This window comes from Typopeltis vanoorti, chromosome 20, assembly GCF_054136105.1.
Source record: "Typopeltis vanoorti isolate ZY-2024b chromosome 20, IOZ_Tvanoo_1.0, whole genome shotgun sequence".
Taxonomy (NCBI): domain Eukaryota; kingdom Metazoa; phylum Arthropoda; class Arachnida; order Uropygi; family Thelyphonidae; genus Typopeltis; species Typopeltis vanoorti.
Window position 1 is genome coordinate 81,773,523 of NC_143568.1, and position 25,353 is coordinate 81,798,875.

The 25,353-nt window shown below is 33.3% G+C and overlaps 1 protein-coding gene across 5 annotated transcripts in view; it reads left to right on the forward strand.

Annotated features, from left to right (window-relative positions):
• The window catches only part of LOC150095598 (small glutamine-rich tetratricopeptide repeat-containing protein alpha-like), a 279,209-nt gene that overhangs the window by 202,837 nt on the left and 51,019 nt on the right, over positions 1-25,353 (forward strand). For all 5 annotated transcript variants that reach the window (XM_090410599.1, XM_090410600.1, XM_090410601.1 and 2 more), the window contains one exon: positions 2,102-2,167. In XM_090410599.1, coding sequence (XP_090266725.1) covers positions 2,102-2,167 — 66 coding nt within the window. The remainder of the gene's footprint in view (positions 1-2,101; positions 2,168-25,353) is intronic.

The following is a 25,353-nucleotide window of genomic DNA, read 5'->3' on the forward strand; positions in this document are numbered from 1 at the left end:
TAGTGTAGCTGGATTAAGTGGTGGAGACGGAAAATTGTAGAGTGCCTCCTCTCGATGAGTCCTTGGAGGTCTCACATAATAATAATAATAATCATTTTACATTGTTGTATATTGAGAAATGTATTTCTTTTTTCTGAAATTTATATGTATAATTATACAATTTGTCGATTAACCAGTTGGTTATATGTACCTAGTGACTTACAAATTATTATGTTTAATCTTTACGTTCATTCTCTTTAAGTTTCCCTAAGTGTGGTACATGCACCTCAGGGATACATTTAAGATCTTTAGAGGATATAAAGAACTTTTTTTAGAATTTTGTTCAACTTTTATATTTTTGTCACCATATTGTTACTGATAAGTAGTTTATTCTATAATTAATTTTTCAATAACTGTAAAAAAAAAAATTTAAAACAAAATATATGAATTAAAATATTTCTTCTTCTTCGACCTTTTGGTTCTGTCCACTGCTGAATGAAGGTCTCCCCCATGGTTTTCCAGATAACTCTGTTTTCTGCCTCTCCCATCGATCTCGCTCCTACAATTTGTTCGAGTTCATCCCTCCACCTTCTCTGTCTTCCTCTTTGTCTTGCTCTATCCATTGGTCTCCACTCTGTTGTTTTTCTAGTCCATCTCCCATCACTGCATCTGGCAATATGGCCAGCCCATCTCCACTTAGCCTGTTTAATGTATTTTACAATATCCATGACACCTGTTTGAGATCTTATCCAGGTATTTGTCTTCCTATCTCTTAATGTTATTTTTAGCATACTTCTTTCCATGCAATGTTGTGTTGTTCTCAGCTTTTTGTTTAGGGCTTCTGTTAAAGTCCATGTTTCTCCTCCATATGTTATGACAGGAGGTATGCACTGGTAGAAAGCTTTCCTTTTTAGACTGATAGGGATGTTACTTCTGAATATGTCTCTCATTTTCCCATAAGCCATCCATCCAAGGTGAATTCTTCGTTCAATCTCTTTTCTTTGGCACTCCTCAAAGGATAACAATTGGCCCAAATATACGTATGAAGTAACTTGTTCTATTTCATGGTTTTCAACTTTGACAATTCTATGGTTAATATATTTATTCATCATTATTTTTGTTTTTTCTCTTTTTATTTTTAACCCAATTACTCTGGAAGCTTCATTTAGCTGATTTAGCCTTTCTTCCAGATCTTCAAGATTATTTGCTATTAGGACAATATCATCTGCAAATTTCAGATGATGCAGCCTTTCTCCATTTATGTTTATTCCTTTTGTTTCCCAGTCAAGGCTTCTAAAGACTTCCTCTAGTGCAACTGTAAATAATTTGGGAGAAATGGTGTCGCCTTGCCAGATGCCTTTTTGTATTGGGAACTTTTCACTGTTTTTATATAATTTAATTACAGAAGTTGCATTATTGTAAATATGTTTTAGTGTTTCAATATATGGTTTCTAATTAAAATATTTAATTAATATTAATATCAATTTTGTATTTCTTAAACCTTTTAATATGAATCACTGGTTAAAAACAGTTAAAAATATAAACTTTATCATTTTTGTTTCTATTGTGTGCATATATATATATATATATATATATATATGTATAAATAGATTCATTTAATAATTTAAAAGAAACTATCTCACATGTTTGTAATTTATTATAACAAAAATATTGAAAAAAGAAATACCTTTATAATTATTCATGTTTGAATGAAATATTATAAGTTCTCTTCTTTGCCTAAGAGGGGTACACAGGCATGGAAAGTTTGGGAAACACTGCCCTAGATTAACATTCTAGACTGTATTATTTTTATATTTTTACAAAACTTGTTCCAAAAGCAGATCATTATCCACAAATGTTATCTGTGATTTTTTTTTTTTATTTTTAATTTTTCTGTTATAGAAAATTTAATAATTCACAAACAATATTGGTGTTCTGTATTTCAACCAAAAGTTCTTTCAGCATATAGAAAATTTAAGTGATATGTACAGTATGTCTTCCATTTTTTTGAACTTTTAATCAAAATAGCAACAGTAACTGAAATTAATTATATTTCAACTTGCTGTTAATTTTTTTTTTTTTTTTTATTCAATTTGAATAAATTGTTTCTTTCTTTCATTAGAATGGCAGGATTTATGTCAGGGTCTTTAAGTCAAGGAGGAGGCAGCATGGAAGCTTTGCTACAAGCGTAAGTATTGAACTTTTTCTTCTGTTCTTTCTAAGTTATTACCTTCTTTCTTTTATACAGAATTTTTTTGTGTCATCAAAAAATAACTGGTTTATGTTCCCCCTTCCAGAGCACCTCCATAGTCCAGTTGATATTGACTATGCACTTTATTTGGAAAGATTTATGTTTGAATCCCATCCTAGAATACAAAGATTCATAGTTTTTTTCAACTGTAGGTGAATTAGTTGGTCTTATATGGAGGTGGCAAGGCTTCCCTTCCTGGAAATGGGTTTCTTCATATTGCAAAGCAGGCAAAAACATGTAATTTAAAGATGTAATACACTTGCCTTGTAGCCTTAGCTGCTTTGCAAAGCCATAATTCCAAATTGACCTATAGCCATCTTGTGCCAGAACTTCATCAGTTTTTCATTCTCTCTGCATATTGGTTGCTCGCACAGAATCCTGTAATTTAAAAGTATCTTAATAATAACAAGGCATTGTTATTTTTTAAAATTTATTTTAAAAATAAGTATTTAAAAAATCACAAGGTATTTCTGCTATTTGAAAGAGGAAAAAAAAGAAGAAAAGAAAAAATTTAATTGGGAATTCTTTTGGGAACTGAATCTTTCATTTCATTATGCTTTTTTTTTTTAAATACCCAACACAAAATAAGGATTCATTAATTGACTGCTATTTTGCTGGATTCAAACCAGATTCTTTCCTTATGAAAAATACATAATCCTTGCAACTAGGTATATAGCAGAAAAATTCTTGTCGTATAGGAATAAACAAGCATTAAAATCCTAGCTGGCACTTGTGATGCAGGAGATAGAGGCATTGCAGCCTGAGCTGCTGGATTAAAAGTCTTAAAATTATCCTTCAAATTTTTGGTAACTTATTGTAGCTTTACTTAAGATTAGTGAGTGCTTTTTTGCTGATGTTACTGACTTAAAAAATACCCTTTACGATCTGCAATGGCTTCTGTACGATTCATCTTTCCTGCTATATGGCCTAATGTGGCAATATATCCAGAGCATGGTTTGCTACTCCCATCTGAACATAATGTGAGCAGCATATGTTTCCTGTGTTCTTCGAGACTGGGGATAAGGTTTTCTACATAGTCTGAAGCAGACTATTTTATGTAGTCTGTAATATGCCGAAGGATGGAACATATCTTTAGGTGAACAGCTATAGGTTGTTAGTTTGATGTATGCTTAAAATTTATGTCAAGATTTTACAGTACATTGACTTTGTTTTAGACACATCTCAGACATTTGAAGTAGGAATAAATCATAGTATTCTGTAGTGTTGGGAGGGATATCACATTTTATGTATTTTTCATGACTCATAGCCAATATTAAAAAAAGTATGACATTTATCATTAAGTGTGGAAAGGGGTGAGTAATTAAACAAATGTTGCTCTGCATTTTAATTTTCTAAGTGATATGATGTTGTGACTGTTTTTATATCTGTGTGTCAGTGTGTGGCCTCTGAAAATGGAAAATAATGATTACCATTCAGAAGATGAATAACTAAAGTGATCTTGAAAGGCCAACTGTTATTTGATTTGTTTCTGTGCATTCTAGACTATTGTCTATTTAAATGCCAAAAACACATCTGCAATGAACTCTTACTACAGCAAACTCCTATTGACCACAGGATTTGCTTGTTACAGTGGATATTTGCTATAGGGAATTTCCTTTTGCATAGCATGGTGCATATGGGGCTTTGATAGGACCTCCAGTAGGTTGCTATAACATTGTTTGCTGTAGTGAGTCAGCTGTGATGTCTTTGGTACATGAAGCCAATTAAGCAAACACATCAACATATTGAAACCAAGCATAGTTTTTTTGTGTGTGAATTTGTTACGAGCACTCATTTTCTAAGTGTTTAGTGAAGAAAGTAGCGAGAGGGCAGCCATATGGAATTCCATACACAAATAGATGTTTTACATATTCTATATGTGTATTTTTCCCAACCATGTAAAACAATGTGAAATTTTGAACTCCTGACTATACCTCTTTGTTAAGCTCTAATAGAAGTTGTTGCTTTGCTACTTCAGCTCCTACTTTTTCATTTGCAGTGTGAATTTTTCATTACATAGCTTGTTGCCAACACATTTGTAACAGGTGTATCGGAACCAGCTTGATTTCATAGAATATCACAGCTGACATAATAAATCTTTAGTTTATGTTGTCTTATTATAGTTATTTCTTCAGTTCGCATGAAAACTCAAGGAAATAAGTAAATAATATTTATTTAAAGCCATATATTTCAGCCTGAATATTATGGCCACCTTCAAGCAATGTTAGTTAACTGAAAGATAGAACACGAAGAATGGATTCATTTGAATCATGAGAGCTGTGTGATGTTATGCATAAAACAGTGCAAAATATAACTGAGGAAACGTTGTATTTTTAGTTATTAATTAGAAACATTTAACTGTATTAAAGAAATTTTAATGATGTGTGATTAGAACAAGGCTCTCCCCTATCTTAGATAGTGAAAGGCAGTTGTTACAATTTAAATTCGAATGGTGAAGTATGGCTTCAGTGTATTTTTAAATAAATGCTCAAATTTATAACAACGAGATGAAGTGAGTGTATTTCAGATAATATGATATTGTGATCCATATCTATCATGTTCTGTGCTAGGCTAGATTTTCTGTTGCTGATGTAAGATTAGTGTTCTTGTATTCTGTTTTCCACTGAGTGTCCAGTTTGTCTGAAATAAGAATGATTACATTCAAAAGGAACTTCTAGATCTTCCTGGTTAGACACCTGGAAGATCTAGAAGAGAGTGTTTATCTTTAGAATAACAAGAAAACAATACATCTAGCCCCTATCCCATACATTTCTAGCATTTCAGAACCAATTTCCAGTATTCTTAAGAAATAAATTTAGTGGCTACATTTAATTCTGTCAAATTATCATCATAGTTTCCACTAATTGGTATTTAGTGGAAACTGATACCTTTTTTGCAATTCTTAAGATGTGACAGTCATCTTATTATTGCAAAAAGTTGACAAGGGGAAAGCCACGATAATAATGGATAGTGCAAAGTATAAATGAAAAATCTCTCTTTTATTATGGAACAGATTGAGCTACCGAGAATTTATTCACAACTCAACCAACAGACAGCTCAGAAAATTAAACTCATTACCAGATTAAGTTGTATTAACATGGATGGAGACACCATAAAAAAACTTAAAAACTTCTTTTGCTAGAACCCCCTTGGTTCTGTGGTCTACCTAAGATCATTAAAGAGGGCATTCCACTTCATCCAGTTGTTCACTGTAGATTCACCTACTTATCACATAGTCATATTTTTAGCACATTTATTATAAAATCAAATGAATATTTTATAAAGTGAAACATATTTCCCTCTTACCCACCAATTTAATAGTTAGTTTTGATATAGAATCTTTCTTCACTAATGTACCTCTAGAAGATGCACAACATCTGCTTTCACAAACCTTTCCACAGGATTTAGTGAAATTATTTGACTTCCTTATTCACTCCGGATATTTCCTTTGTCTAAATAAGTTTTACAGTCACATTGAAGTAACTACCATGGGAAGTCCACTCTCTCCTGCTCTTGCAAACTTCTGTTTAGAATATTAATATTTAGAAGACATCCATACACCCTTGGCCTATTTTTTGGGTTCATTATATCCACAATATTTTTGCGATCGCCCCATAATGAAGAAATATTACTTACTTTTTTTTATGTAATATAAATAATCTACATCCACGAATCATATTTACTATTGAAATAGAAAAGACAACATATTATCCTTCTTAGATATTCTATGCCTCCACTCATTATCTGGTGAACTAATTATTTCCATTTGTCAAAAGCATACTTTCACCGAACAATACATTCGGCAATATACTCGCCAACCTTCACAGAAGACTGGAATCATCAAAAAAACTTTAATGCAATGTTCTCACACTATATGTTCAACACCTGAACAATGACAGCAAGAACTTTTAAACATTAAACGATATATGAAACTCATTGGCCTCTTACAAAGGACCACATATTTAGAAGACGTTCATACACCCTTGGCCTTCATTTTGGGTTCACTGTATAGACAATATTTTTGCAATCGTCCCATAATGAAGAAACACTACTTACTTTTTTATGTAATATAAATAATCTACATCCACGAATTGAACTTACAAAGGCCCACACAACATCTTTTTGATTCCTATAATCCTAGCTCAAACAACAAGAAACAATATATTGATTCCCTGTCACATACATTTCTGGCATCTCAGAACCAATTTCCAGAAATCTTCATCATCATCATCATGAAATTCCTGATATATACCCTTAAGGGGTGTACAAGATATGATAGTACTACATGAAAAATTTACATCGGTACTAACTTCCTCTCTACAGTTTTCCTCCAAATCAATCTGTTACCTGTCAAGACTCCAACATTATTAGATCTTATATTTCTATCTTCTAAGGAACTTTTTACTGTATCAATTCACCTATATCTTGGTCTTCCTCTGGGTCTTTTACCTGTCAACCTGGCAGAGAACACTTGTTTTTCTAATCTTTCCTCTCCCATTCTGTTTAAGTGACCATACCACCTGAGATTAGCTCTGCTGACACATTCCTGGATGCTGACAATGGCAAGTTCTTTCCTGATATCCTCATTTTTAATATGATATTGCCATTGATGCCATCTGTTCATGCCCCTAATCTTTCTCAGGACTCTCGTATCTGCAGTCTTTGGTTAGGTGTTTTACTTCTGACTCATCTCTCAGATCTATAAGTTAAAATTGGCTTGAATGCTGTCTTGTCATCATCATCATCATCATGCATATCAAGGATTTAGGACTAGCATGGCCTGTTCCGGCCTTAGGAGTCATTGTTGAATCGTTTCAGAGGACATCCTAGTTTTCTTTTTCCTAGTGGCTTGTACTTTAAGGCTTGTTTTGGTAATCTTTCTCTTTTCATTTTTTGAACATGTTCCATTCATTATGTTTATATTTTTTAATTTTTTCTATTATTGGTTCTTGATTGAATTCTTTCATATTTCTTCATTTCTTTTGTGATTTCTGCTGTTATTAATCTTTGTTTGTCTTTTTATATTTGTATCCGTACTTCAAGGATATCTTTTTCTCCAGTTTTCATGTCCCATTTATCATCTCTAATTCTTTTTACAGCACTCTTTCCTCCATTTCTAAGCTTCTACAAGCTGTCTTGTATACAGCTAATTTAGTGTTTCGGCTAATTTCTCTCTTATTATATATAAATTTATTCAGTTGACTGCCTGCCATACCAGCTTTGTTGATTCTGTTGTCTATTTTCATATTTAATTTACCATCTTCACTAAAAATCGTGCCTAAGTAGCTGAAATGTTTACTTGTTCTATAGGTTCTCCATTCACAATGCAGTTGATATTTTCAGTGTTTCTGCCTCTTTTCATTGTCTTTGTCTTTTTAACAACCTTCATATCTACTACAACAGTTATTCAATTTAGTCAGGGAATCTTGCAGACTTGTAGCAGATTTATTAGGAAGTATAACAATCATCCGCATAAAGCAAAGAGCTTAGATTTACCTCTCCAGTTTTGATATCAGATTTAATACCACTTTCCTTCATAATGTGATCCATATATATAATGAATAACAGAGGGAATAATGTACATCTTTGTCTGACATTAGACCATCTTCCTGTACTTCCTTCATTTTTAACTCTGACTTACAACTTTAATAAAGACTAAGTATTGCTTGATATAATGCTCCATTGACATAACTGTAGCGTTTTGAATAGCTTTTCTCTTGGTACCTTGGTGTATGCCTTTTCCAGATCTACAAAACTTAAATACAGATCTTTGATATTCCCATGCTTTCTCGACTATTTGTTGTAAAGTGAAGATCTGATCCTGACAGCCTCTATTTGGCCTGAATCCAGCTTGTTCTTCACCAAGCTTTTCTTCCACAATCCCTCTTAACCTTTTCTCGAGTATAATTTTACCAGGAACACTCAGTAGAGAAATACCTCTGTAATTCTCACATGCAGTTTTATTTCCCTTTTTATATATGGGTACTATGAGAGCTCTACTCCAGTCATCTGGATTTGTCCCTCTGTCCAGGCCTTCTGAACTATGCAGTTCAGCCACTGTTAGACTTTTATACATCCATAATTGAGCATTTCTGTTCGAATATCATCTAATCCAGCTGCTTTTTCCACATTTCAGGCTTTTGATGGCTTTTTCTACTTCAAGTATGGATATGTATTCCTGAATGCATGCCTGGTCAGTATTTTTTACCACTGTGCTGACATTGCTGTTTGTTTCATTTAGCAATTTTTTGAAGTAATTGCTCTGTACTTCAAGGATATCTTTTTCTCCAGTTTTCATGTCACCTTTATCATCTCTAACTCCTTTTACAGCACTCTTTCCTCCATTCCTAAGCTTCTTCAACAACCTCCAGAATATTTTGCCACCTTCTTGATATTTATTTTCTATGTTCTTACCAAAGTCCTCCCATGACTTTTGTTTAGCTAATTTTACAGAGTGTTGAGCTTTCTTACATTTATCTCTGTATTCTCTAAGAGCATAGGCTGACCTATTTGCCAGGAACTTTTGATATGCTTTCTTCTTTTCTTTCACTGCCTCTTTAATTTCCTATGTTCACCATGGAGTTCTGATTTTTCTGTCCTTGCAGACAACGTCTCCACATGTCTCTCTGGCTGAATCAATCAGTGTTTTCTTCAGGGCTTGACACTGAATCTCCAAGGTTTGGTTCCTGTTCTCAAACGCTTGCATTTTTTCTTCAATCATGTTTATGTATTTTAGTCTACAGTTCACATCTGAGAGCTGCTCAACTTCTATTCGCTTTAAAACTTTATTACATGTTTTTCTTTTCAATATGCAATTCAATTTTATCCTGCTCAAGACTAAATAGTGATCACTTCCAATTTCAAATTCTCTGTACACTTTAGTGTCCTGCATCAGTGGGAAAACATCCCTATCAGCAATAACATAGTCAATGAGACTTTTCTTAGTCCTTGTCTCTTCTCTCCATGTCAATTTGTGCACATTTTTATGTTGGAACATTGTGTTAATAATAACCAGTCCATGTCCTGAGCAGAAATCTAACAGGTATTTGCCATTATTATTAGCTTTTCTCTTTTCCCCAAATTTTCCCAAAATATTTTTGTATGTCTGACAATAATTTCCTGCTCTACTATTTAGATCCCCAACAAGGACCAACTTTTCCTTTTTCATTGCATCAGTTGCTTTCTCTAAAGCAGGAGTGTAAAACTCAATTGGACCACGGGCCATTTGCCGTAAAACTGTATCTCAAGTGGACCGCAAAAAATTTTCGACATAAAAATCTTGCTAATTAGAATCGAAGGGAAGTGAAAGAATGAGTATAAATAAATTGAAAAATTAATAACACAAATTTTATTTATTCTAAGTCATTACAAGACATATAAAATAATAGTATGATGATTATGACAATTCAAAAAAAAATTATTATATTAATATTTACAATAGATAGCATTTAAACCAAATTAGATTGAAATTAAATTTTATTTGAATAAATTAAATATTTATATAGTCTAAAAAAAGTATAAACTCTCATTAATAGCCATCACAAAAATTTATAGAGCCTCCTGTTAGTTTGAAATTTTTTGTGTATGTGTTGAAATAAAATACTTCTATTTATTTTTTTTTTTTTTGGAGGGGGGTCTATATTTTGTGGAATTTTTTAAATGTTAATGATAATATTTTGGTGGAAAATGAGTATATATATTTTCAGGTTGAAATATATATACTTGCATAATATAATTATTTTAAGTAATTTAATTGTAGTATTTTATTTTTTCCTGACAGTTGACAACGTTTATTGTTAACCAGCTTGCCAAAATTTGGACATACGATCTTCATTATGGCAGAAAGATTGACATCAGTTAATCTTGATCTGTGGGCTGTTTTGTTACTTTTCATACATGAGAATAATTGTTCATATAAATAGGCTTCCAAAATAACATAGAATAATTGCTGCAAACTTTTTTACTTCAAGATATTTTTGACCTAAATAACTATATTTTGAACACCAACTTCTTGGTAGTTTCATTTTGAATACAAATTGGAGCTTTTTCGAAATTAAAGGAAAAAGGATCTGTAAAAAGCGAAAACTTCTCCTTAAAATCTTTAAATTGCCTATCAGATTCTTCTTTAATCTTTTCTAGTTTGGTACAATATTAGGAAATGGTAAAACTTTGATTCTTATAGTTCAACTGTTCACGCAAAAGAAAGTCATTTAGAATATTCTCTTTTAAATGATTTTGAAACAAAACAGGGTGCTTAAGGGTCAAAGCTGTATAACTGAGAGGAGACCTCCACATAGCCTTTAAAGGAATGCGGAAAACCGATCAGGGCTTCTGACCTAATGTCCAATCCTCACCTTCTCGTGGTGCACCCTGTTGGGTATGGATACTGAACGAACGAGGATGGGCTGGCAATTTGGGATTTAGCAGACCAAATTGTATTCTTATTGGTTAAACCAAAATAAAAAAAATGATGGTACAACATGACAAGATTTCATGCCGGCTGGTGTGTCGCAGTTAAACAAGGGCCCCCATTGTTTTCGCCAGGGAACCAGGGCGAACAGCGAAAAGTCAGCTATTGGAACAAATCTGAAAACAAACCCTAACTCAACATCACCAGAGTTAAAGATCTGTACTATCAACATAAGAAGCCTGAATAGAAAAGAAATGGAGCTAGCTGAGGAATTAGATAAGTACCAGATCGACATAATAGGGGTGATTGAAACAAAAAAGACCAAAACTGGTGAGATCTTTCTGAGCAATAAATACAAAATGTTATATTCAGGCAATGGCAATCAAGGAAAAGAAGGATTAGCCATAGTATTCAACACAAAATACGAGGCTAATCTTCTTGAATGGCAGTCAGTCTCAAGTAGAGTAATGTGGGCAAATATGAGAATGGGGAACTGGACAATGAGACTTATTTGTGCCTATGGTCCCACAGAAGGTTCTACTAAGGTACAAGTGGAGGAATTTTTTGAGGCTTTAGAAAAAGCAACTGACACAATGAAAAATGAAAAGTTGGTCCTTGTTGGGGATCTAAATAGTAGAGTAGGAAATGATTGTGAGACATACAAAAATATTTTGAGAAAATTTGGAGAAAAGGGCAAAGCTAATAATAATGGCAAATATCTGTTGGATTTCTGCTCAGGACATGGACTGGTTATTACTAACACATGTTCCAACATAAAAATGTGCACAAATTCACATGGAGAGAAGAGGCTAGGAATAAGAAAAGTCTCATTGACTATGTTATTGTTGATAGTGATGTTTTCTCCCTGGTGCAGAACACCAGAGTGTACAGAGGATTTGAAATTGGAAGTGATCACTATTTAGTCTTGAGCAAGATAAAATTGAATTTCGTATTGAAAAGAATAACATGTAAGAAAGTTTTAAAGCGAATAAAAGTTGAGCAGCTCTCAGATGTGAACTGTAAACTAAAATACACAAAGATTATTGAAGAAAAAATGAAAGAGTTTGAGAACTGGAATCAAATCTCAGAGATTCAGTGGCAAACTCTGAAGAAAACATTGATTGATTCTGCCAGAGGCATGTGGTGAGGTTGTCTGCAAGGATAAAAAAATAAGAACTCCCTGGTGGACACAGGAAGTTAAAGAGGCAGTGAAGGAAATGAAGAAAGCATATCAAAAGTTCCTGTCAAATAAGTCAGCTTGTGCTCTTAGAGAATATAGAGACAAATGCAAGAATGCTAAACACTGTGTAAAACTAGCTAAACAAAAGTCATGGGAGGACTTTGGCAAGAATATAGAAAATAAATATCAAGAAGGTGGCAAAATATTATGGAGGTTGTTGAAGAAGCTTAGGAATGGAGGAAAGAGTGCTGTAAAAGGAGTTAGAGATGATAAAGGTGACATGAAAACTGGAGAAAAAGATATCCTTGAAGTATGGAGTAATTACTTTGAAAACTGCTAAATGAAACAAGCAGTGATGACAGCACAGTGGCAAAAAACATTGACCAGGCATGCAGTCAGGAATACATATCCATACTTGAAGTAGAAAAAGCCATCAAAGGCTTGAAATGTGGAAAGGCAGCAGGAGTAGATGATATTCGAGAAATGCTGAAGTATGGTGGTATAAGAGTCTCACAGTGGCTGCACTGCATAGTTCAGAAAGCCTGGACAGAGGGACGAATTCCCGATGATTGGAGTAGAGCTCTCATAGTTCGCATATATTAAAAGGGAAATAAAACTGCATGTGAGAATTAGAGGTATTTCCCTACTGAGTGTTCCTGGCAAGATCTATGCAAGTATACTTGAGAAACAGTTGAGAAGAATTGTGGAAGAAAAGCTTGGTGAAGAACAAGCTGGATTCAGTCCAAATAGAGGCTATCAGGATCAGATCTTCACTTTACGACAAATAGTCGAGAAAGCATGGGAATATAACAAAGATCTGTATTTAAGTTTTGTCGATTTGGAAAAGGCATATGACAAGGTGCCAAGAGAGAAGCTATTCAATACGCTGCAGTATATGGTGTGAATGGGGCATTATATCAAGCAATACTTAGTCTTTATTTGAGTTGTAAGTCAGCAGTTAGAATTGAAGGAAGTACAGGAAGATGGTTTAATGTTAAATCTGGTGTCAGTCAAGGATGTACATTATCCCCTCTGTTATTCATTATCTATATGGATCACATTATGAAGGAAAGTGGTATTAAACATGATATCAAAATTGGAGATGTTAATGTCAGCTCTTTGCTTTATGCGGATGATGTTATACTTCTAAATAAATCCGCTACAAGTCTGCAAGATTCTCTGACTAAATTGAATAGCTGTTGTAATAGATATGGTATGAAGGTCAGCAATAAAAAGACAAAGACAATGAAAATAGGCAGATTCAAGGTATACATTTTTGGTCGTTTTTATAGATAGAAATATACTATTATTAATACAGACCAGTATTTTACAAATAAACATTTATTAAAACCTACCAGTTTCGCCAGCAAACTGTCTGGCTTTTTCAAGGTATTACGGAGATATGAAAGTTAATGCAAATTAAAAGGAACATAAAAAACGTTGTAAACCAAACTAGTATCTATGGTTACACGTTTCGCGTGACAAAGATGGCATATTGTTCTTATTCATTATCACGCATGCGTGTTTGTTGTAGACTTGTAATGTGATTACTGGCTAGCTGTAGTTCAGATTGATTGAGAGAGAGGATCAAGTTTTTCCACGAACTGTTGAGAATTATACCCTGATTTCTGTTGAGGTTTCCGCCGGTTATTAGTACTATTGTGGCTTCCTTAAATACACGATGCCTGTAGTTGTCATCGAGATATGGCATGGAGCTGTTTTTGCCAATCTATCGTGTGGTTAGACGTGCAGAAATGATGTGCTAAGCCGGAAGAAATGCTTCTGTTGTGGTTTACATCACCAACATGTTCTTTTTGTCTAATTTCTAAACTTCGTGAAGTTTGTCCAATGTAGGCAAGACCACAGGAGCAGGGAATGTAATATACTCCTGGATATTTGTAGAACGGAACTTTATCTTTTGGAGATCCTAAAACTTGTCTGATGTTGGTGGTTGGTTTGAAGACCACTCTGATGTTGTTGGCTCTTAGTATTCTTGCTATTTGATACCTTTCATCAAGTCAATTTCTTATCAAATAGCAAGAATACTAAGAGCCAACAACATCAGAGTGGTCTTCAAACCAACCACCAACATCAGACACGTTTTAGGATCTCCAAAAGATAAAGTTCCGTTCTACAAATATCCAGGAGTATATTACATTCCCTGCTCCTGTGGTCTTGCCTACATTGGACAAACTTCACGAAGTTTAGAAATTAGACAAAAAGAACATGTTGGTGATGTAAACCACAACAGAAGCATTTCTTCCGGCTTAGCACATCATTTCTGATTGGCAAAACAGCTCCATGCCATATCTCGATGACGACTACAGGCATCGTGTATTTAAGGAAGCCACAATAGTACTAATAACCGGCGGAAACCTCAACAGAAATCAGGGTATAATTCTCAACAGTTCGTGGAAAAACTTGATCCTCTCTCTCTCTCAATCAATCTGAACTACAGCTAGCCAGTAATCACATTACAAGTCTACAACAAACACGCATATGTGATAATGAATAAGAACAATAAGCCATTTTTGTCACGCGAAACGTGTAACCATAGATACTAGTTTGGTTTACAACGTTTTTTATGTTCCTTTTAATTTGCATTTACTTTCATATCTCCGTAATACCTTGAAAAAGCCAGACAGTTTGCTGCCGAAACTGGTAGGTTTTAATAAATGTTTATTTGTAAAATACTGGTCTGTATTAATAATAGTATATTTCTGAAAATAGGCAGAATCGTTGAAAATGTCAAATGTGTTGTGAATGGAGAACCTGTGGAACAAGTAAAACATTTCAGCTATTTAGTCACGATTTTTACTGAAGATGGTAAATTAAATATAGAAATAGACAACAGAATCAGCAAAGCTGGTATGGTGGGAAGTCAATTGAATAAGAGAGAAATTAGTCAGAACACTAAATTAGCTGTATACAAGACAGTGTTCAGACTAGTTTTAACTTATGGATCTGAGAGCTGGGTCAGAAGTAAAACACTTGACCAAAGACTAGAGACCACAGATATGAGAGTCCTGAGAAAGATTAGAGGCGTGAACAGATGGCATCAATGGCAATATCGTATTAAAAATGAGGATATTGGGAAAGAACTTGACATTGTCAGCATCCAGTAATGCGTTAACAAAGCTAATCTCAGGTGGTATGGTCACTAAAACAGAATGGACGAGGAAAGATTATCAAAAGAAGTGTTCTCTGCCAGGTTGGCAGCAAAACGATCCAGAGGAAGACCAAGATATAGGTGGATTGATACAGTACAAAGTGCCTTAGACGATAGAAATATAAGATCTGATAATGTTGGAGTCTTGACAAGTAACAGACTGATTTGGAGGAAAATTGTAGATAGGAAATTAATAATGATGTAATTTTTTTCATGTAGTACTATCATATCCTGTACACCCCTTGAGGGTACATGGCAGGAATTTGATGATGATGATGATTGAAACAAAACTAATTTACATCTAAAACTTGCCAGTGCATCATACATATGTGTTATTAACTGATCTTTCCCCTGAAGTTTGACATTTAAATCATTCAAATGTCCTGTAATATGAACTAAGAATGCTATATCTTATACCCATGTCTGATCATTAAGAAATGCAACATCATGATTTTTAATTTCTAAGAACAGTTTGATCTCCTTTAAAAGTAAAAAAAAAGCTCTTTAGATCCTTTTGACATGATAACCATTGAATCTCTCTGTAATAAGTATGCCCTTCAAATTTACTCTCCAAGTCTTTAAGAAATTGTGCAAACTGGCAGTGATTGAGGCCTCTGGATCGGATGCAGTTCACAGTATTTGTCACAGGCTTGAGTATAATGCTCATTTCCAACACTTTGGAGCACAGTACCTGCTGATGAATAATGCAGTGGAAACATTGCAGTTTTGGAATGTCTGGATGCATTTTCTTTAACTTTGCTGCAAGTCTTGATACAAAACCTTTATTTTTGCCTGTCATTGCTTGAGCACCATCGGTTGTCACAGCTGTGAGCCTGTTCAGAGGAAGTTAGTACAGATAACCCTCATATAATGCGGATGTTAGGTTCCGAAGAAATGCCGCGTTATGCGAGCTTTAGATCACATAGAAAAAGTAGGGTTATGTTTCGAAATCATTTTTTTTTTAAATTATATAAACAACGACATATCCAACAAAAATATATTTTTATTTAATTCAGGTAATTCATGTAAATTAAGAAAACATATAAACTGTGAAACAAATACATAGTATAAAAGTATAAAAATTACAAATTGTACTTAAACTTCATTGCACATAGTGCATATTTTAATCTTTCATAGCATGAGGATTTAAGGATTGGTTAATAAACACTGGTTTTCTCATATAATCACCTGATGCATTACTACAAAACAGTACAGTAATTCTATCTTTGAAAACTTTGAATCCAGGAGCTGATCTTTCATTTTTCGAAATATAGGTGCGTTTTTGTATTTTTTTCTAATATAACCCTGATTCATTGCATTGAACACCTGGTCTGCACTATAAATGTTTATAAACTTTGAAAGCTTTTTGTTTAATAAGATTTCCATTCATAGGAATTTTCTTTTGAGGTGCAATCTTCTATCGAAATCATTAGAGATTTTTCCATTAGAATATTGCATACATGAGCAACACGCTTTGCACTTATTGTTGATCCAGAAATAAAAACACTCGGATTTTATGTTCATTTTGTTTGATTGTTCGAATTGTTGATTCATTTAAATTCAAAGTCCGTGCAAAAACTCCTGGTTTTTCTCCATTTTTCAAACCGATCCAAGATTTTGAATATTTTTCTTCGAGAGAAATTCATTTTGTTTTTAATGTTGGTTTTTCCCTTTCGTTGCAGTTTGTGGCCATTACTATAAAAATAATTTTTTACACAAAAAAGCAAGCATTTCATATTGTATGTAACTCACCAGAAAATAAAGTGCTCAGCTTGAGATCAACACACTTATGATTTTTAATGCACTTTCCTGGCAGAAATGAGGACAATTTTCAACAATAAATGTTTTATACGGTAAACAATTGAGGCACATGCATGCTAAAGGATATTTCCCCTAATATAAATTTGCTACTTATAATTACATGCGGGATACAGGCAGACACAAATTTAGCGAAGATAAAATTTGATTTTTAAGTCACGCAGTGAAAAACATATGAAAAGATAAAGAGCTACTACAATTTGTAGACCGCGTTGTATAAGTACCGCATTCAACAAGATTTACTACAATTTTAGACTGTGTTGTATAAGTACCACATTATACGAGGGTTACCTGCATTTTCCAAAATGCTCCACACGGCATCAAAAATGTCTTTCCCTGTTGTGATTCCATGGGAATCATTTCCAAGAACTATTCAGTAATATTCATATTGTCGTCGCAAGTCCAAAGAAACAGAGCAACTTGAGCCACGTTGTGAATATCGAAACTTTCGTCAAGTGCAATTGAAAAGCACTGTACATTTAGGGATATTTCTTGCAACTGGTCATGCAGATTATCTGCCATTTCGGTTATTCTTTCGATCACAGTATTTCTGGACAAAGGAATATCAGAAATACTTGCACATTTTTGGGACATACATTTTCGGCTGCTTTTATCATACACTCCTTAACCAAGGAGCCGTCACTAAAAGGTTTGGAATAATAATTTAGTTTAATCCTTTATCCGAGTGTAAGCAAAAAAAGTTTGCGCCTGAAGATACATCAGGAGCAAACTTTGTTTGCTTACACTTGGATAAAGGATTAAACTAAATTTATTATAGTCTAACCAAGTGGGGAAAAAACTTCCAACAAGGTTTGAAATGTTTCACGAATAAATATTTGATTTCATAACTGGTTCTCACTGCTGATTCATTGTCTTTCATAATTTTTGAAAATATTCGTTGTTGACTTTGAAGTGAATTCTTATACTTTTTCATTTTTACTCTCAGTTTATCCTGAAAGAGTTAATATTATTCTTTGTGAATTTTATCGTAGTGCCTTTTTTTATTATATTCTTAGGCAACACTAATTGTTTCATTACAAATAATGCACACAATTTTGTCCTTTGCTTGAGTGCGGAAGTAATTCAATTCCCATTTTTCTTGAAATTTTCTTCCCTCATCAGCAATTTTTCTTGTTATCTTAGAAAGCAACATTTCCTTGGTGAATAAATACATTAGTAATAACAATTTTTATAAAAATGTTTGAATAAAAATACACAAAACTGTAGACCAGTGCACGATACTATTTCAAATAAAAAATAATAAAAAAAGGGATTCTCTCACTACTAGGTTGTCGTTGAATCGTGTTCGGCGCACTGACTTCAAAGATCACTGATTGATTGTAGCAGGCAGTTATAAACTCATAGCCTGGATTCACATGAGCGCGTATTCTGCGCCTCACGTGAACAGCTGGTAGCCAATGGAATTCAATTTTTTCAGCATGCTACCAGCAACATGCTATAAATTAACAATGAAAGCATAAATATAGTTTACGATTAATTAGGATCAGATCTGACATTGAAATTGTGATATAAATTTTTATTATTGTAATTATATTATAGCAGGTCGTTGCATCCATATTGTAACTATAAAAGTCATTGAAAACAAATAAATCGATACCTTATTTACTTGAATATAACTCGCACTTTTTTTCCCCAAAATTAAAGCTAAAAAATCGTGGTGCGAGATATATGAGGGGCATTTTTGGAAACTAAAGAAAAAATTGAAATGGAGATGGCTTACCAAGAATATCCAATTCATTATCGCTACTTCCGGCCTCAAGAGTGGTTTCCTTGTGTACATTGTCAAAGTCATCTACCCAAATAGCATCATTTTCTTTCCCATTATTCCAAGTAAAAATTACAAGTAATTTACAAGATTTTAGATATGTAATGAACAACCCTTCATGAATGAATAATGAGAAGTGAAAGCAGAACGTGAAATAGACAGCAATGGTAGGCCAATAGAGATAGAACAGCTATGAACATATGCAGATTGGTGCAGTATTAACAAAAGATTGCTTTACTAAAACCCAAAGCCAAGCCGATAATTTTTTAGTTGAAACGCTAATTCTCTTCAATATCCGAAACTGCCATAACAACATTCACTTTATATGTCTTAGTTTAACACGTTTACGAATTTTATTGCAGCTTTGCATTTGAGTTAGTGGGCGCACTCGCGCACATCTAACTAAAAACAATAGTTTTTAGTTAGATACTGTGTTTGCAGGTGCAACATATGGTTTTGCTTGAGTCTAAACAGCATGGTTAACACCGGAGGGGACGTGATCCATTAATTAGTGCCATTTTTTCCCAGTTGTCTCTAATTGCACTAAAGAAATATATTACACAAACAGCAAATGTCTCTGTACTTTATTCAGTGGTATAATAAAACTACTTGTTTTTCTTGCATCTGCAACATAGTGGCAGTTGTGGAGGGCATGTTGTTTACCGTGGGCAGGGCCGTTTCTACATTTTGAGGGGCTCTGTGTGAAATGGAAAAGCGGGGCCCCTGAAAGTTAGTAACTTTTATGGAAATTTTAAATGGAAGAATATCTTGTTAATTAATTAATTAAATCAAATACGAAAAATATTTATGCACATAAATAAACAAGTATGCTCTTTAGCATTAATTTAAATAAAGAGAAAAAATTAGTTAAAAAATAAATGTGTTTGTGTGTACATGATATATTATTTTATTATGTACACATTATCATATAAATATGCCAGAACAATGATTTATTTAATAATATAAAAATATGAAAAAATATCCATTTTTACTATGTATAACATGAAATATATGTATAACAACTTATAAGATTTAAAAGAAATCTTAATATATTAAATTTTATTTAACCTAATGCGCTTATCAATAAAATCATTTATAATATTATCAAAATTCAATTTTTTTGCAATTTCGTGCTCTATAGATATTATTGCCAGGGACGTCAAACGTTCTTGAGACATAGAAGATCACAAATAGGTTTTTATTAATTTTAATTTCAAAAATGACCTTTCTGCTGATGCAACCGTAACTGGACTGGTCAATAATATTTTAAATGTCGTAGTAATATTTGGATAAATATCCGACAAATTATTTGCAATTATGAATTTTAAAATATTAATGGGTGCATCTTCTGGAACAATATTTCTAAAAATAATTAATTCATTTAATATTCAGATTCATCAATATCTGTATTTAGTTTTTGATACAGCTGTTTGCAGCAAAATTTTAATTCATTTTCTGTCATTTTTCTTATTAATTTCATATCATAAAGAAATCCAAATGATTTTTGGTGAACCTTCTGTGGGACCATAGGCACAAATAAGCCTCATTGTCCAGTTCCCCATTCTCATATTTTCCCACATCACTCTACTTGAGACTGTCTCCATTCAAGAAGACTAGCCTCGTATTTAGTTTTGAATACTATTGTGGCTACTCCTTCTTTTCCTTGATTGTCATTGCCTGAATATAATACTTTGTATTTATTGCTCAGAAAGATCTCACCAGTTTTTGCCTTTTTTTGTTTCAGTCACCCCTATTATGTCGATCTGGTACTTATCCAATCCCTCAGCTAGCTCCATTTCTTTGCCAATCAGGCTTCTTATGTTGATAATACCGATCTTGAGCTCTGATGATATTGAGTTGGGGTGGGTTTAAGATTTGTTCTAGTAGCTGACTTTTCGCTGTTTGCTGTGGTTCCCTGGCATAAACAATAGGGGCCTTATTTAACTGGGCGACACTCCGGCCAGCATGAAATTCTGTCATGTTGTACCATCATTTTTTATTTTGGTTTAAGCCTATTTGGTCGGCTAAATTCCAATGCCAGCCCATCCTCGTTCATTCAGTATCCAGGTAGACACCTAGTAGGGTGTGCTACGAGAAAGCGAGGATTGGACATTAGGTCAGGAATCCTGATCAGTTCTCTGCATTCCTTTAAAGGCTATGTGGAGGTCTCCTCTCAGTTATATAGCTTTGACCCTTAAGCATCCCCTCCAGAAATCTTAAGAAATGCAATCTAGTGGTTACACTTATTCCTGTCAACAAATTATCATCATAGTTTCCATTTTCTAAAGATGATAAATGCTCTTCCTGATGTCTAGCCAGGTTCCTTGTGACTGTAATCATTCTTACCGCAGACAAACTGGACACTCAGTGGGAAAAAGAATACAATTACACCAGTCTTACATCAGCAACAGGAAATCTGGCCTAGCACAATGTGAGATAGGTATGGACCACAATATCCTATCATCTGAAATGCGCTTACTCATCTTAGTGACTATAAATTTGAACATTTATTTAAAGAAAGCACTCAAGCCATTCTTCACTGTTTAAACTTAAATTGTAATGACTGCCTTTCACTATCTATGCTATGGTAGCATCTTATTCTAATCACCCATCATTAAAGTTTCTTTAATACAATTAATTAATAACTAATAATACAATGTTTCCTGAGTTATACTTTTGCATTGTTTTATGCATGACATCACATGGCTCTCATTGATTCAAATGAATCCATTCTTCATGTTCTACCTTGTAGTTAACTAATGTTGCCATTGATTGGTGGCATTTAATATTCAGGCTGAAATATATGGCTTTAAATAAATATTATTTACTTATTTTCTTGTGTTTTCATGTGAATTGAAGAAACCTTATGGCACAAGTATCTCTCAAAAAACAATTATTGTAGTTATATTAGTAACTTTTTAATAAAACCGTGATGATTAAGAGTCATCATCTAAGTTTTTCTTCCCATGAAAGCTTCTTTGTTATAAGTTATTTATTTTTATTTTTCGCAATATCTTTCTCTTCATTGAAACTAACTAAAGGAAGTGTATCAACTGGTATTATTACATATTTAAACATATTTTCATATATTAAATTGAAACAAAAAAAAATTTTTTTTCTCCATAAAAGTATACTATTAAAACTTAGGTACATATTGGTATTTACAGTATGTTAAATAACTTATTGGACATCCTTTCTAAAATGAAACATATTGATATGCAAATGTCTGTATTCGCAAGTAGCTTGTACTGTCAGTAGCACTTGGAGGACTTGCGTGTTTTCAAAGAAGTATTATGGGATGCCATATCAGTGATCTTGCCCATTCATTGGTGTTGGTAAAAGTATCTTTCAAAATCAACTGTTGGCAACGTTACCTTCACTTTCTGCTTAATTTGTTCATCTTGGCCTGTCACAGCCAAGTAACTTGGTTTCTTATAAAGCTAATTAATGTACTCATAGGGCAATTAATTTTATCTGCATAATCTACTATGTCTGTCTGTTGTATGTATTCTCAGGCAAGTTTGCTTTATTTTGCTATGTAAAAAATCCAAGTTTACAGGTGGGAAAATTCTTCCACCTGTGCATGAGACTGGTTATGTACGTATGGCTAAGTCAGTTATATTTGACAAAAAATTATATTGTTTTAATCCTGCATACTCAGACAAAAGTTTGCATGTGATATATCACTACAACTAGACTTCTTGGATATAAAGACTGTTGCTTTCACATGAGGTGGCTGCACTATCCCATAATGAACAGTACACCCAATTTTGGATGTGTTTTGACCTTTACTGAGGTCTCATCAGTGTGAACTAGTAGATGAGACTTCAATAAAACAGAGAAAAATAGATAAGGAGACTTAATCATGTTTTCATATTTTCCTTATACAAGTTTGGCACCTTATTGTCAAAGTAATCTGTTTATTCAAGTCATCATCTAAGTATGTGAAAGGAATGGATCAAATAAAGGATTAAAACAGGAATATAATGGCTTGTTGAAGTGTGATTTACTTTCTGACCAAAATTTGCTACAGCAATCTGTCATCCAGAGTATTGGAATATTGTTAGAATAGTCCAAAATACCTGATTCATATTATCACAAACTAGTGAACAGTATACCTAGAAGAGTGGAAAGTATGATCATGTGAAAAAGGGGGGGTGTTGGCTTGCTCCTGCGGTGTTTAGGTTGCTCTAAAGTACAGTGCTGGTCTAAAACTAATAAGAGAACTATAAATGATCCAGCATTTATATATTGTGTTTATCAGAATGTAAAATCTTTTAGAGTTTTCAAATATAGTTCATAAGAGAAAAAATTCTCTCTTTATGATATGCCTCTTTTTAATGTTTAGATGCCAGCGGTTCACATTTCAAACTTACAATTTTCCTACATCCTGGAAATTAAAACGTGTGTTTGTGATCACATAATCAAGTTTTGACTAAGTTTTACCATCAGTTTAGTGAAGCATACCAACCACGTTTCTAAAATATTTCCAGTGATTTTAATTTATTCTTTATCAATAACAGTGAAAGTTAGATATATATTTTTTTATTTCTTCTCTAAATGAACTAATGGTTATTTGCTGGAATTAAGAGTTAATTACCCCCCTCCCCCATAATTCTTATGTATTCATTATTTATCAGAAATTTGCAGTGCAACTAAATTAAAGGATTATTAAGTTACAGATCACCATCATCTGGAAAATGTACTCTCTGATAGGATGAATTGGTACAAAATCATTTGTTATGAATTAAACTATTGTTGTAATATATTCTCAGAAATATGAGAGATTAAGGTTATTCTAGATAGAGAAATCTGATAATATTTAGTGATGTATCAATTAACTTCAATGTTGTATTTTGTGTGTGTGTGTGTGTGTGTGTGTGTGGAAAATGGAAGTATTTAGTTTTATTATCATTAATGGTTAGGTTATTCATTACCATTTGAGAGAATATATATAGATTAAAATAGGCATTCAGTAGGAAGTGTAAAAAACGCAAATACCAAATTTTTTCCCGAGTTCTGCCAATCAGAATGAATATAATGTGTAGGGGCAAGCTAAATTTCAAATTTAAATCAGAAATCAAATGCACCTGTCCATTTTAAGTTACATGTGAATTGCCAGATGTTTTCAAAATCTGCTCCAATGATTTTTGTCATTTGTACAGACAGAGAGAGAGAGAGAGAGAGAGAGAGGCTCAACAAGTTTCAGTAAAAATCATGGTTACTAAATTTTAATAACATTTGGCATGAAGCTATGTTATATATAAAAACAAGCAAATCAATAGATTAAGTCATGTTAATAAGTTACTTATTAAACAGTCTTCAAAACACCTAAAAAGAAAGCAATTCACCCCAACATACAGTGAGCAACTAGAGGTAACACATTGCTCAAGATCAGTCAGTCAGACCATGAGATAGGAGCAGCGAACATTTTTACATCATCCCTGATTGGATACTTTAAAGAGAATTACCGTATTTGCCGGCATATAAGATGCATTTTTTTTCTTTGAAAAACGGTGCATCTTATACGCCAATACTCAGTTTTTTATTACTTCCATTTCTGGAAATTTTTTCTGTTCCAAGTTACACGATTTCTTTCTTGCTTCCTTGCAGTGTTTGAGAGCATTCCAGTTACGTTAGTTATGTATTCCAGTTATTGGAATATTTCATAATGGTTACAACAAGAGTATTATTAAATTGAAACTGCCAACTGCATAAGTGATTGTGATATAAAAGAAATAGTAGTTAACCTACTTAGTCAATCTTGATAATAATAAAATCCTTAAGAAACGCTGTAGAATTTTGAATATGTATATAATTTTTACATTTTACTGTAGTAGTGTTCCTTATACATTACTGTTAATGTGTATTTGCTACACTAATGGCACCTATGTTATCATAATTCTTCCATATAGATGATGAATAAGAGTGATGAATGATAGTGTTCACCCTTGTGTTACACTTGATTTTACATCATTTCCACAATATCTAAAGCCATGTTGGAACCCCCCCCCCCCCCCGAGTGCTAAGCAGCCAAATGAAAAATCAAGACAGAGCATGGAATATATTTCAGAGTTACTCAATAACATCAAATCTCATATCGTTTAAATGTGATTGGACTGAAGCACATTATGTTAGACATTCGAGTGAAATACAGTCACAAAACAAATCTACATTATATGCCAGTTATGCAACCATTGCAAAAGTTATATATATATATATATATATATATATATATCCTTCATGCTTGCACGGTGATCAGAATACATTTTGAGAATTATGGAAACAACAATTTGTTAGAGTAAAACTTTAGTTTAATATAAACCAAAATAAACGCTCAACGTTTCAACCTTCACATTAAGGTCATCATCTGGAGTATACACATATATGCAAATAAACAAGCTGCACTACAATCTGCATGGCATGCTAAAGTTACTGACCAACCATTACAATGTTTTTTTTCCCCCTATATAAAGAACACACAATACTTTATAAACAAAATTAAAAACATAACACTTGGCAAAGATGATTTATTAGAAATTGTAATGTCAGGCAGAAATTACAGCTCTCTTTGTCCACGTACTACGTTCCAGTTACTTTGTGTGGAAAAATAAATTTTACCTATAAAAAGAAGGTACAGCCATGGGCTCACCTCTATCCCCCCAATTGCAAACTTTTATATGGAAGCTTTTGAGCAACGTGCGCTTGATTCCTTTACTCGAAACCTGCAGTTTGGCTTGGATATGTTGACGATGTTTTG